The sequence below is a fragment of the Odocoileus virginianus genome, chromosome 31, assembly GCF_023699985.2.
Source record: "Odocoileus virginianus isolate 20LAN1187 ecotype Illinois chromosome 31, Ovbor_1.2, whole genome shotgun sequence".
Lineage (NCBI taxonomy): Eukaryota > Metazoa > Chordata > Mammalia > Artiodactyla > Cervidae > Odocoileus > Odocoileus virginianus.
Genome location: NC_069704.1, coordinates 22,345,878 through 22,359,194, shown reverse-complemented (window position 1 = coordinate 22,359,194; position 13,317 = coordinate 22,345,878). Strand labels below are relative to the sequence as shown.

General features: G+C 46.5%; 1 protein-coding gene across 6 annotated transcripts in view; it reads left to right on the top strand.

The window, feature by feature from the left end:
* Nucleotides 1-68: 68 nt before the first annotated feature.
* Nucleotides 69-13,317, top strand: part of SHC3 (SHC adaptor protein 3) — a 183,768-nt gene continuing 170,519 nt past the window's right edge. For 5 of the 6 annotated variants that reach the window (XM_070459402.1, XM_070459401.1, XM_070459400.1 and 2 more), the window contains exons 1-2: nt 69-153; nt 1,260-2,068. In XM_070459402.1, the coding sequence (XP_070315503.1) occupies nt 1,613-2,068 (456 nt within the window). In that variant the 5' untranslated portion in view covers nt 69-153; nt 1,260-1,612. Of the gene's footprint in view, nt 154-472; nt 646-1,259; nt 2,069-13,317 lie in introns of all 6 variants that reach the window. The other variant, XM_070459399.1, reaches the window with a different exon arrangement.

Below are 13,317 nucleotides of genomic sequence, written 5' to 3'. Positions count from 1 at the left end.
TCCTGTGTCCCCGCAGCGGGCCTCACCTGGCCCACCTGGAGTGGCACTCGTCACACCCTGTTCCATAAAGCTTTTCAAGGCTGGGTGCCTCAAGTGTCACATGCCTAGCCGTGGGTGTGAGAAGACTAAGGCTAATCTGATAACGTGCTAGAGGTAAATTCATTTTTTGCATAGAAGTAGACGGGAAACTTGGACAGGGAGCGAAAGCGTTTCACTGTGAAGGGCGGCTTCTCTCAATAGACCGATGAAGACCGATGAAGACCGTCGAGTCCATGGTGACAGGGGTCAGTGGGTTTGCGTCTCCGCAGACCTTCTAGGGTGGGGTGGAGGGGCTCAATGCTCTGTTCCGCGGACAGCGAGGAGGCCTGTGCGTTTCAGTTGCAGCCGGTGTCTGACTCCTGAAAACAAGGCATCTTTCGGCGGGCTTGATGTGTACTGACAGCTGCTGCATTTTTTCCCTTTCTTTCTGCAGGGTTGCAAGCAGCAACCAAAGGGATATTGAAATGTATTTGTAGCGTTTCTTAGGCATTTCTCCAGAGCTTGAGCACATTCAGTTGGAATAAAGCTTCAAGCACAGCCCCCCTTTTGGAATGGATTTCTGGAGCTTGTTGCCATTCATCAAAGAAACACTCTTCTTTTTCAGAAGTAGGTTTTCAGCTTAACCCTGGCTGAGAAAGACTGCTGTAAATGATCAGGGAAGAGACCCTCAGTGGCTCTGGGCAGAAGTTCATACGCAGATTTTTTTTTTTTTTTTTTTTGGGAGGGGGAGGAACTGCATTGCCACAAAGACTCGTCATGGCTGCTCTGTTGACTTGAAAAAAACCTTGGAGATTGATATTTTATGTTCACCTGGGAATGAATATTTTCTTTTTGGCTATTTAAGAATTCCCTCTGCTTTCCAAATCAAAATTCATGAGGATCCGCTGAAGATCTTATTCTTAAAAATCCTTCGTCACATTTTAACGCTGCACCGTCAGACACTTTTCCAGGCTCACAGATGGGCTGAACAGGGAAGAAAAAAACCCTAGCATAGAATAATGGGTTTCAGAAAGTTCATTTGAAGGAACAGGATTTACCTCTGGCATAGATGCTGAGAGGGGGCAGGGGAAAGGGAGGTGAAAAACCAAAGGTTGGAAGGAAATGTCTGGGAAGGTAGAGAAAGGAAATTTGAGAATTGATTGGCTCTAGAGTGCTGTCAGTGGGTGTATGTGGTTTTTTTTTTTCTTCTTCTTCTTCTTTTTTTTTTTTTTTTGCTACAGGAAGTGATTTGCAGTGCTCACCGAGCCTTTGTTGAGAAGGGTCTCCTCTCGGAGTGAGTCATGCTTTTGCTGTGAGCAGCCCCAAGCAGCTGGGCGCGCAGCAGAGGAAACTATGACTTTTGCAAAGCGAACGTACCGCCCTCAGCAGCCGAGTCCGGGGCCGGGGCTGCGCGGCCGCGGCCGTGCGGGGTGTTAGCGGTGGGAGGCCGGCGCCGCTGCTCGCGCCCCTCAGCCTGCTGTCCCGGCCGCTCCGTCCCGCCCCGGGGACCGCGGCTCGCCTGCTATGCGCGGCAGCCTGCGCCGGGGCCGGCACCTGCAGCGCCCGGGCGGATGCGGCGAGCCCACGGAGGGGCATGCTTCCACGCACCAAGTACAACCGCTTCAGGAATGACTCGGTGACATCGGTCGATGACCTTCTGCACAACCTGTCGGTGAGCGGCGGTGGCAAGGTCTCGGCGGCGCGCGCGGCCCCGGCGGCGGCCCCCTACCTGGTGTCCGGAGAAGCGCTGCGCAGGGCGCCCGACGATGGGCCGGGCAGCCTGGGCCATCTGCTCCACAAGGTGTCCCACCTGAAACTCTCCAGCTCGGGCCTCCGCGGCCTGTCGGCGGCCAGGGAGCGGGCGGGCGCGCGGCTCTCGGGCAGCTGCAGCGCGCCCAGCCTGGCCGCCCCGGACGGCAGCGCGCCCCCCGGCCCCCGCGCCCCGGCCATGCGCGCCGCCAGGAAGGGCCGACCCGGCGACGAGCCGCCGCCCCGCGCCCCGCACGCCAGCGACCAGGTGCTGGGGGCAGGAGTCACCTACGTCGTCAAGGTGGGTGCGGGCGCGGGCCGCCGGGTGGGAAAGCCCGGGCGCAGAGGCGTCCGGCACAGTGGGTCGCCGTGGAGGCCAGGGCGTGCGCACTTTTTCGCAGCCAGCTCGTTTGGCAGCGGGGACTCAGCTCAGCAAAGGCGCCCATTGCGCATCCAGTGGGAGAAGGTTTGAAATCGGTGACCTCACTGTCCTGATTTCCCCGGGCTCCGCTCCTTTGGCATGCCTTTGCCACCGAGCTTTGCCATGTGTCCGGCCAGTACCCCTCTCGGCATGGACCACTCTCCCTGGGAACTGTGCATCACGTCTGCCTGGGGTTCACACTTGGAAGAACTGGGCAGCCCCTGCGATGAGAAAGGCAGGTGGTGTCACTACTTCTCCTGTGTTTGCCCCCGGCGGCAGAGTAGGTGGTGTTATTTCTCCCTCAGCAAGAATTTCCAGCTCCTTGCAGTGCAGCCCAAGTACTGTCCTGTATACCAGATAGATAGCAATTTCTTAGCCAGCAAGGTTTTCTTTGGTTTCTGCCTTTCCTTCCATACCTGCTTTGGTTTACAGCAGCAGAAGGAAATTTGGGACTGTTTTTCCCTGGGGACTCTGGCCTTCCCTTTAAATAGGCTAAAGGAAGCTGAGCCACAGGCTGGAAAGTAGATTTTTTTTTTCCTCCAACACAGAGAATTATACAATCATGCCTGATGTAGTCCACAAAATTCGTCTCTTATGCAAGTATTCTATGATATTTAAAGAACAAATACTTAGCAGCCTTCCACTGGCCTGCCACATGCTTATCACATCCTTCTGGTCGTTGGGCAGCAGAGAATCAGCACAGCGCTCTTCCAGCTGGGCAGACAGCCTCCAGACAGTGGAAGGGGGCCAAAATGACATTATTTCAGACTGGTCACTCCAAGGCATGACTTTTCGTTTTAAGAGAAATGAGATGCACACTCTCTCTACAGTGTTGTCAATTGCACTGAGCAATCTGCAGGCTCTTAGTGGATATTAATACTTACTGCCTACAGATCCAGTTTCAAAATTCTACAGACCACATCCCCTGGCAAAATATATCTTGATAATTTTGAACCAAATATTAAAGGAAACAGTTGACTTTGTGGATTATCTTTAACTATCTCAGAAGTACCAACAGAGGAATGCGATCATCAGTATTAAAAATGGACCTGTTCTCCTTTTGAGTCTCCTTTTTAATTTAATCTTCAGTCTTAGCTTCTGAGAGTGAATTAATCATATGTTTTACAAAAAGGGAGGAAGATCAACATAAAGTATGCACAGCTGGTTGAGTTTATTGTGAAAGAAAAAGGATATCCCTCTTGTATGCCTTCTTTAAGTTATATAACCAGGAGCCGAAAACAAAAGGGAAAGAGAAGAAACAAAACCAAACAACAGAACCCCTGACAACGTTGAGGTTAAGAAGTGATGCCAGAGTATATTACTTGTGGCATGTGTAATATAGTATAATTGCTATCTGAAGAAAAAAAAGAACCATGTTAGACAGACGTTGGCAAAGGTTTTTATACCTGTCATGTTGAACATAGGGGGTAGTTTCCAAATGGAGGGAGAATTTTCAAACTTATGTCTTTAAAGTTTTCTTTAAAAAAACAACTTGCTTTGCTTAAGGCTTTACTCTTGCTTTTTGAAGGATGAAGGCTGACATCCAGTTCTAAATGTCAGTTGTGGCTGAAGAAAACTAGTCTACTGTGCTGGGCTATTAGGTTGTGACACCCTCTTTCCCCAACCCCGAAGCAAGAACAGCACTCAAATAAGTGAAAGGCTGGGTCTGCTTAGAGCCTTCTGGATTTGGGGTCATTTTGCTGAGCCAGAGGATCGTAATGACCGGGGGGCTCATAGCATGACCTATTAGTGCTCCTTGCTGTTGCCTGGTCCATCTTCAGTGGAGAATGGTGGCGTCACAGGAATATAAGCTCAGGCTTCCCTGGAGAAGTTTGAAATCACACAGCAAAGGAGTCCAGACACTAAAGGACAATTTCTTCTGCGCACATTTGATTCACAGTATCACGTGGCCTTCTGTCAGTGCACATTTCTGAATTGCCCTTGTTGAGTCTAGAACCGTGAGTTTATTTTCTTGAAAGATCACAAAACTAAAAAAAAAAGAAGAAGAAAGAAACCTGGTATTATTGGCTGATTTGCAAATAGTTTTATTGGTGTCCTTACTTTGAAAGATCTCTGGTAGATAGAAAAGGGGGCAGTCTTTATAACTTGCTTGTACATCAACAGCAAAATCTAAAGGCTTAGAGTTTGGGAGAGAACTTGTTATTATTCTCTTTGATTTAAATGTATGTCTAAATTAAGGAAAACCCCAAATGTTTTCAAGTTTCCTGGAAGACTCATCTGCTGTATAATTATAGATTTCCTGTCTCACAGACATATCTACCTACAGACAATATTAGGATATTGCACACAGATTTATTCTTTAAAAATCAATGTAATCTACTTACATGAAAATGGACATCGTAAAATATAGAAGTCTGGTGTGTCAATTAGGAAACACCAAATTGTTTGAATAGCAGGTTGTAATATTAATTAATGAAGGATTTGAAAATTTAAAAAGTGCAATACCTGAGCCGCAGTAGAATTCCAAGCTCAGAGCATGTTTAATTTGTCCTTCGTGCCTTCACTTGAATCTGATGTTAGTAACAGCATGAGATTATGAGAATGAGCAAGGGTCCAGGTTTGTGTTTGTTTACATCAGGACACCCATTGGTGGCACCTTTGTACCTGCCTCAGTATGCCTGACACTGGGTTTTGTTTTGTGTTTTTTTTCTTCTTTTTTGGTGACACAAAAGGAACAGAACAAGAAAGTATGTCCTTGAGATAAAGAAAAATCATAACAACAAAGAGCAATGGATATTTTCATTATAATTCTATTTTAAAACTATTTACATTTGGGCTTGAAAGACCTAGAGACATACAGACAAGTATTGATGACACTGCTGCCCATTTTCAAATTCTATTGCCTAGAAATCCAAGCTGGTGGGGAGCCTGAGTGCCCATGGGGGCTGCTACTGATTTTTAGCAGGTCCCAAAGGCAATACAGATGTGCAGGGCGAACAGTTTAGGAAGGAAAGATAGCCAAGAACAGTTGGGGGTCAGTTCTTTAAAATAGCCACTAGCTGTTGTGGAAGAGTCATTTGAAGCAAGCTTATCTTGAGGTTCAGCCTTGACCACCCCTGATGGAAGGCAATACTGTGTGGGCTACACCTGAGTTAGCTGTGGCCCTCAGTGGGAGGGTTCTCTACAAGAAGAGTTTGCTTTACAGCACATGACACCACAGGCTCAAAACAGGATCAGGATAAGAAGTGACCACATTCAGGGCTGACCCGAGTGCCCACAGCAAGAATCAGGAGGTCCAGATGCTTGCTGATCACCAGGAACCCAGTGAGAATGTAGGTTGTACTTCACCACTCAGTCGTGTCCGACTCTTTGCAACCCCATGGACTGTAGCCCACCAGACTGTTTTGTCCATGGGATTCTCCAGGCAAGAATACTGGAGTGGGTTGCTATGCCCTCCACCAAGGGATCTTCCCAACCCAGGGATCGAACCCAAGTCTCCTGTATTGCAAGCAGATTCTTTACCGACTGAGCCAGTAGGAAAGCGACCAGAGAAAGTAAGTGATTCATCCCTAAATCCTGTGACAGCCCCCTCAGACAGCCAAGGTTTTGGTCTGCAAAGAGTGGTGCTATGTCTTTACTGACAATAGCTTCACATTATGAGCTGTTTATAGGAGATTTTAAAAATCAGAGAACTACTGAGTTATTTCCTGAAGTGCTGGATTGTTTTTCTTTTGGGATGAAGCCTTGTTTTTACAAGAGCTCTTTAAAAATTATTTTGTTTCTCCCATTTGTGACTCTGATGATATTTAGGGTGTATGAATTATTCATTTTATTCATAAATGTTCTATTGCTTTTTATAGGTGGTCTTTATTAACTGCTCTTACTCTAAAATTTATTCTTAATTGGTATTTTTTTTTCACTTGCCTCACTGTCTTTAAAAGTATTTTAAATTTATTTTTAGAAAAAATATCTAAAATCTTTTTTCTTTTCTTAGCACTGTATTCTTTTGATAACTATGAGCTAAGTAAGGTCATATTAAACAGTCACCAACAAAGTTATTTCATATATAGTCATGATATATTATTGTGGTGGGATTGATTGAATTTTGTTTTAATTCTAGATTAGTAAGTTGTTCCTTGATATACAACACAATTTTAAAAGTTGATTTTTTTTCTTAAAATTGTTGAAGAATCTCACAAATGCATGACTTATATGTAAACTGTCGAAATGATTTGAAAAACAGTTTAAGAAATTCTTGTGAGATTAGTAGACAAAATTATTTATTTGATCTGGAAAGCATGACACCTTTTTTTTTTTAATGTGACACAAGTATAGCAGATGTGTGAAAAGTGTGTATGCACACACATACCACATCACACACAAACACATACACACATATCCCACACCACACACACGCACAGACACACACACACACACACACACGTACACACACACAGAGTAGACAACTTGTAATGACTTGGGATAGGGTCATTAGAAAATAGTAAATGTTATATTTTCAGAAATGCCTGATTATTTCATTCATTACTTTTACATTCACATTTAAGAGAAAATAATTCTGAAAGACAAGCTTTTGATGAAACTTAAATCTTACAAAGAGTGGACTTCTTGCTCCTTTACGTTCCCACTTGGTTTTATCTTGGAATATATGTCATATTTTCATATTTGTCATATATGATAAATATCATTTGTGCAAAGTTGTGATAATGGGACACTTGGGCAACAGACATGTAAAACATGTAAGAGGCTGGCTTTCCAGCCAACTGGCTTGTTCTGAAGGGTGTGTGAAGCCTGCTGCCCCTTGCTTGGCTGTGGTATCTCCAAGCAAGAACATGGCCTGGATGTGGAGAATCTGCAGGGTGCCTGGACACCAGGACCCCAGATCCATTTGACCACCTCAGAGTGCGGGGCTCAAGAGGTCAGCCTGTCATGGTTGGGGCAGGTCTTTGCTCCTGAACCTCATGCATCTGGAAGAAAGGGGCCTCTGGCTTGCCACCATGGTGTCGGGGTGTGCTTCCCTGGGTCACATGCCTGCTGGGTGGCTGCGGCCAAGACCAGACCCTATGGTGCTACTGCCCAGAAAGTTGCATAGGGTTCAGAGGAAAGCACAGTGAGGATTCAACACTTCAAATGAAAATACCCAAGGACAAATGAAGTTACATGGAATTAATTCAGAGAAAGATAGTTTCAGATGAAATGCAAAAAATGATCAATTGGGCGTATTTCCTGGATAAAGGACAAGAAAAAAATTTGAATTTTAGCATAAAAAATTTACAGTGTGTAGTGGATGAAGAATGTTTTTATGGTGGGAGAAATTAAGTGTGAGAATGTCCTGCTGAGTGGGTGGATGTTGTGTGTGTGTGTGTGTGTGTGTGTGCACGCACCCATGCAACTGCACAATAATCTTAGAAGTTGCTTTTGGTCCTGCAAATTCATAAGCATTGATTTTCAGTTGAGGTTAAAAAAAAAAACCCACAAAAAAACCAACAAATCATTCTGTCCCCATGTGGTTTAGCCTCTTCGCTCCCCACCACCAGAGTGGAGACAATAACCTGCTGATGTGTGTCAGTCTGGGCTTCCCACATGGCTTAGCAGTAAAGGCTCAGCAATAAAGAATCTGCCTGTCAATGCAGGAGACAAAGGAGACACGGGTTCAATCCCTGGATTGGGAAGATCCCCTGGAGGAGGAAATGGCAACCCAATCCAGTATTCTTGCCGGGAAAATCCCATGGACAGAGGAGTCTGGTGGGCTGTGGTCCATGGAGTTGCAAAGAGTCAGACATGACTGAGCAACTAATCACACACACACAGAGACACAGACACACACGCAGACACACACGCAGACACACGCATCAGTCTGTGCCTCCCAGTGCTGGGATTGGCGCTGCTTTCCTAAAATAAACAGAAAGACACTAGTTAAACTTGGAGAGCGAGGGTCAGGAATCTCCACGAGAACCACTGAATTCCAACAAGATGCCGGGTCAAAGGCTGAGTTTCCAGGGTTCACGAAGTGCTGTTCTCTTCACCTTGGTGGGGAGACGGCGCCATGTGTACCTGTGATGCACCTGGGAGGAGAGGACCAGTTGCTTCTCTCCTTGGGGAACTGGTTTCCTCTAGCATCTTTTTGACTCTGCAGTGACTCAGGCTGGGATCAGCCTCTGCCCTTGCTCCGGTAGATGATAGCAGCTCAGGGCATCCTTGGTCTTTGGCTCTCAGATTCCAGGCTCAGACTTGCCTTGCTTCTCGACAAGAGAGGTCTGGCAAGTTCCATCACCTTCCAGCTGAGATCTCCATTTCTAGCCATGGTCTCACCTCCTGCAGGAGCTATAGGGAAACCCGGGTGCCGGAGGAGAAGCTACAGAAATGGGAGAGTCAAGGGGCAGGAGCCTCACCTTATCACTGGTGTTTGTGATGCTCAGCAGCTTCAGAGCTCCCTGAAACCCCTCCAAGCCAAGACTTTCTGAAGAAGAATGTTCAAAGAACTGTTGTTATGATGCTCCTTGCTTTCTATATTTATTCATTTATTTATTGGCCACACCACCTGGCATGAGGGATCTTACTTCCCTGACCAGGGACTGAACCTTCGTCCCAGCAGTGGAAGTGTAGAATCTTACTCAGGGAGGTCCCAGCTGCTTACTTTCACGCTGACTTGAAGCCATCCTCGTTTTTCTGAAACATGTTGTTTTGCTAAAGCAAAGGCCCCTCAGAAGAGCCTTTCATCACTTCTGTCTATTGAATGGGCAGAAAAAGCAGCAAAGATTTCATTCCAAATTTTAAGAAATTTAAATTTGTACCAACCCCACACTCAGTGGGACTTGGCCTTCACCCAGCCTCTCTGCTGGGACCCTTCTGACAAACTTTATTTTATCAAATTCCATTAAACGTAATTGTTTGGCAGTCTAAAGGGACTCACAGACCAGGTTCAATCCTATTGCTTTTGCAAATATTCAGCATTTCTAATACCACTTGCCCATACAAAAATCTTCTGTTTAAAAATTTTTTGAAAAACCACAGCACAGCTCTAGCTCTGTTGAGGGAAAACTAGCCCCTAACCTGGTTTTCAGCAGAAACACTATAAAATCAGGGTCTCTTATGCTTACCCCCAAAGAGGGAGAAACAATGTTTTTATCTCTGGTGATGAAACCATGAAAAGGTGTCTGTTTTTTGAGTGTTCTTCATGGTAAAGAACCAGCCCTTTCATTGGCCCGCCTGGAGGTGGATTCAGTGTGTGTGCGCAGTTCGGTTCCGCTGGGACTACTGTGCTGCAGCGGGTCAGATCCTGAAGACCCCTTTCCCTCCTGGGACTTGGCACATACTTCTTACTTCCTTTGCCTCCGGTCCTCGGTTTGGACGCTGATTACTGAGCAGAGGCCTGTTTAAGCAGAAGTCCCCACAGCCTGCTCAGCAGAGAGGACCCTTGCCCTCCCCCAACCCCAGGGAGGAGGGTGTTTGGGGGAACAGATGGCTGTCCCTTAATGCTGAAGGTTTCTATAAGGCAGGAATGATAAGAAAGGCAGCCTCTGGGGCCTGGGACCCATTATCCGATGGGTCCCAGGGCCCGCAGAGAAACACGGTCATGGACTGTAAGCCCAGACACTGACGGGCCACCTTCTGTTGCTGGCAGTACTGCCGCCTTGTGATGTTTCTCACCTGATTCTTTTGTACACCTTTCTTTTTTTTTTTTCTAAATGTATGTATTACTGTTTGGCTGCTCTCAGGTCTTATTTGCAGCATGCAGGATCTTTAGCTGTGGCATTCGGACTTTTAGTTGTCATAAGTGGAACCTAATTTCCTGACCAGGGACTGAACCCAGCCCCCCTGCGTTGGGAGGGTACAGTCTTAGAAGTCCCATAAACCGTTCGTTATAAAACTTAAACATGTGCTATGGAGATTTTTCAAACACACACAGAGCATACAAAGCATCAACATAAAAAAAAGAGAGGATGGTCTGCTGAGCCCTTAGGTACCCAAGAGTCAGCTTCTCCAGCTGCCAGCTCATGGCCTCCCCCACTTCCTGAGTCGTGCAGGGCTGGGGCGCTCAGACAGAACTCAAGATTCTGATGAATAAGTTGCAGGATTGGGTTTCATGGTGCTTCCACATCTGGCAGAGCATGTTCTGGGTCACAGGCACTGGGACACCCTTGCATTAGACGCTGTGGTCCCCAGCGCAGAGACAGTAGGGCAGCCCTTGTGGTTTCTTCTTTGAAGGTGACGACGTTGGGCTCCAGGAGGCACCGCTGGTGGGCATCCCCAGGGGATGGGGTGGGAGCTATACCCCACCACCCACCCTGCTCGGGCTCCTCTGGACCACCCCACCTCTGACTCTCTAGCAACCAGATGACCCTTTGAGGAACAGGTTTTCTCCCAAACAGTTTTTATAGCAGTGTATTAGTCCAGGGTCTCCAGAGATAGAGAACCAACAGGATGTACGTATAGGAGGAGATTTGTGACAAGGCATTGGCGCATGTGATTACTAAGAAGTCCGCAGGGTGAGTCAGCAGGCCTAAGACCCAGGAAGAGACAACATTTCAGTGTGAGTCCAAAGGCAGGAGAAAGCCATTATCCCAGCTTGAAGGCCGGCAGGTAGGAGGAATTCCCTCTTATCTCAGGGGAGTGTCAGTCTTTTGTTCTATTCAGGCCTTCAGTTGATTGGATGAGACCTGCCCACATTAGGAAAGGCAGTCTGCTTTACTCTGTCTATCCATTTAAATGTTAAAGTTAAAGTCATCCGTAAACACCTTCACAGAAACATCCAAAATCATTGTTGGTCCACATCTGGGCACCTGGCGGCCTAGCCAAGTTAACACATAAATTTACCATCACAGGCATAGCCACAAACTTTTGGAGTCTCATCTAGGATGGCCACCAGTTCTCCCAAACAGTTAGGGAGATTCATGTGCCCTGAAAGAATGGAGATGAAAGATAAGAAACGACTAAGTAAATCTCCTGGAAGAATCTCAGGTTTTCTTACCATTTCTCTGGGCACCTTTAAAAATTCCTCAAGCAGGACCTCAAACCAAAGCCCTGGAGTATGAGACAGATGAACTATGACCCCTGCACACCAGGAGAGCTGTGGAACAGATCTTTATGGGACCAGTGGCAAGAGTGTGTCTGTGGTTTGACACTTGCTCAGAGTGAAGGCCTGATACATGAGGTGTCACACCTAACATTATCACCAGAGGCCAGAACAAGTTCACTGGTAGAAATACTGGCCTGGAAAATCCCATGGATGGAGGAGCCTGGTAGGCTGCAGTCCATGGGGTCTCGAAAAGTCGGACATGACTGAGCGACTTCACTTTCACTTTTCACTTTTATGCATTGGAGAAGGAAATGGCAACCCACTCCAGTGTTCTTGCCTGGAGAATCCCAGGGATGGGGGTCGCACAGAGTCGGACACGACTGAAGTGACTTAGCAGTAGCAGCAGCATGTGCTCTCAACCATGGACAGAGGCTCTAGGAGGGAAACAGATGTTTCTAGATCCATGTGTTATTGTTGTTGTATAGTCACTAAGTCATGTCCATTTCCTTTTGTGGCCCCATGGTCTGTAGTCTGCCAGGCTCCTCTGTCCATTGGATTCTCCAGGCAAGAGTACTGGAGTGGGTTGCCACTTCCTTCTCTAGGGGATATTTCTGACTCAGGGATCAAACTCATATCTCTTGCGTCTCCCACCTTAGCAGGTGGATTCTTCACCGGTGAGTCACTTGGGAAGCTCCACTGGGAGTCATTACTAAAATGGAAAAACCGTGTATTTTTTTTTTTTTTCTGATTTGCAAATAATAATTTATAGGCCTAGTTTTCTCAATTTAAGAATGACTCTCATAGATTTTTAAAAAGTGGTCTCATGTGAGCTTCTGTTTGTGGCCTTGAGCAAATTAGAGAATGAAGAGTATATATTACCAGACAGTGAAAGTAGCTAGGGCTGGTCCCTTTCAGAAACTGGGCTTTGTGTGAAAGGCTGTTCATCACGTGGGCAAGCTGGGCTGAGTCCTGGACCAGAGGAAGCACTGTTAAGACACTTGAGACTTTCCTGAGCTCACGTTTTGAGGAGCTCCATCTCTTGTCCATGTTCTTGTAACTGATGGAAGCTGGGGCCCAGTCTAGAAATCCCGATTCTCGCATGTATCAGCCTTGGTTGTCCCTTTCTGGTTCTGCTGGCTTCACTCCTTCAGGAGCCCCCCTTCAGACTCTCCTCCTGGTCTCTGGGCTAGAGAGATTGCTTTTAAAATTTTAAATTATTATTATTATTTTGGGGACCTCATAGTGTAGCATGCAGGATCTTTCCTGACCAGGGATAGAACCTGTGTCCCCAGCACTGGAAGTCCAGAGTCTTAACCACTGGACCACCAGGGGAGTCCAAACACTGCTTTTAAAAAAATTATCTTATTTATTTATTTGGCTGCACCCAGTCAGTTGCAGCACTCAGCATCTTGAATCTTCACACAGCATGAGAACTCTTATTTGCAACATGTGGGATCTAGTTCCCTGACCAGGGATCGAACCAGGACCCCCTACATTGGGAACATGGAGTCTTAGGCACTGGACCACAGGGAAGTCCCCAAACACAGCTTTTTTTTTTTTTTTTAAGGATGGTTATTTGTGAGGTGGTGGTGGCTGCACTCTCTAAAGGACTGAGCTGTGAATTTGTTCACTGGAAGTAGCAACTCTTGTAATAGATAATAATCTTGTTTGCAGAGTGACTTAGTACTTATTCACTAACATGGGAGAAGAAAATAAAAATCATCAAATGATAGCTAGGAGGAGGGGAGGTTCTGGTGTTCCAGTGTGATCCACAAACTCCTGTCCTTTAATTGCATTCCCCACTTCTGTCGTGCCCTACCCCCGCCCCACCCTCTCTCACTCATGCACTATCTGTTGGTTAAGACTCCCAGGGTAGGGATTTGCTGAGAAAAGTTAACACCTGGCTTTCTGGGCAGAAACATGATTTATGTGCTGTGTATGTGTGTGTGTGCTCAGTTGTGTCAAACTTTTTTGAGATCCCATGAACTGTAGCCCACTAGAGTCCTCTGTCAATGAATTTTTCAGTTAAGAATACTGGAGTGGCTTGCCATTTCCTGCTCCGGGGGATCTTCCCAGGGTCTGCCAATTCTTGTGGTGTAAATAGTTATGGGAGGTGGGAAAAGACGTGTAT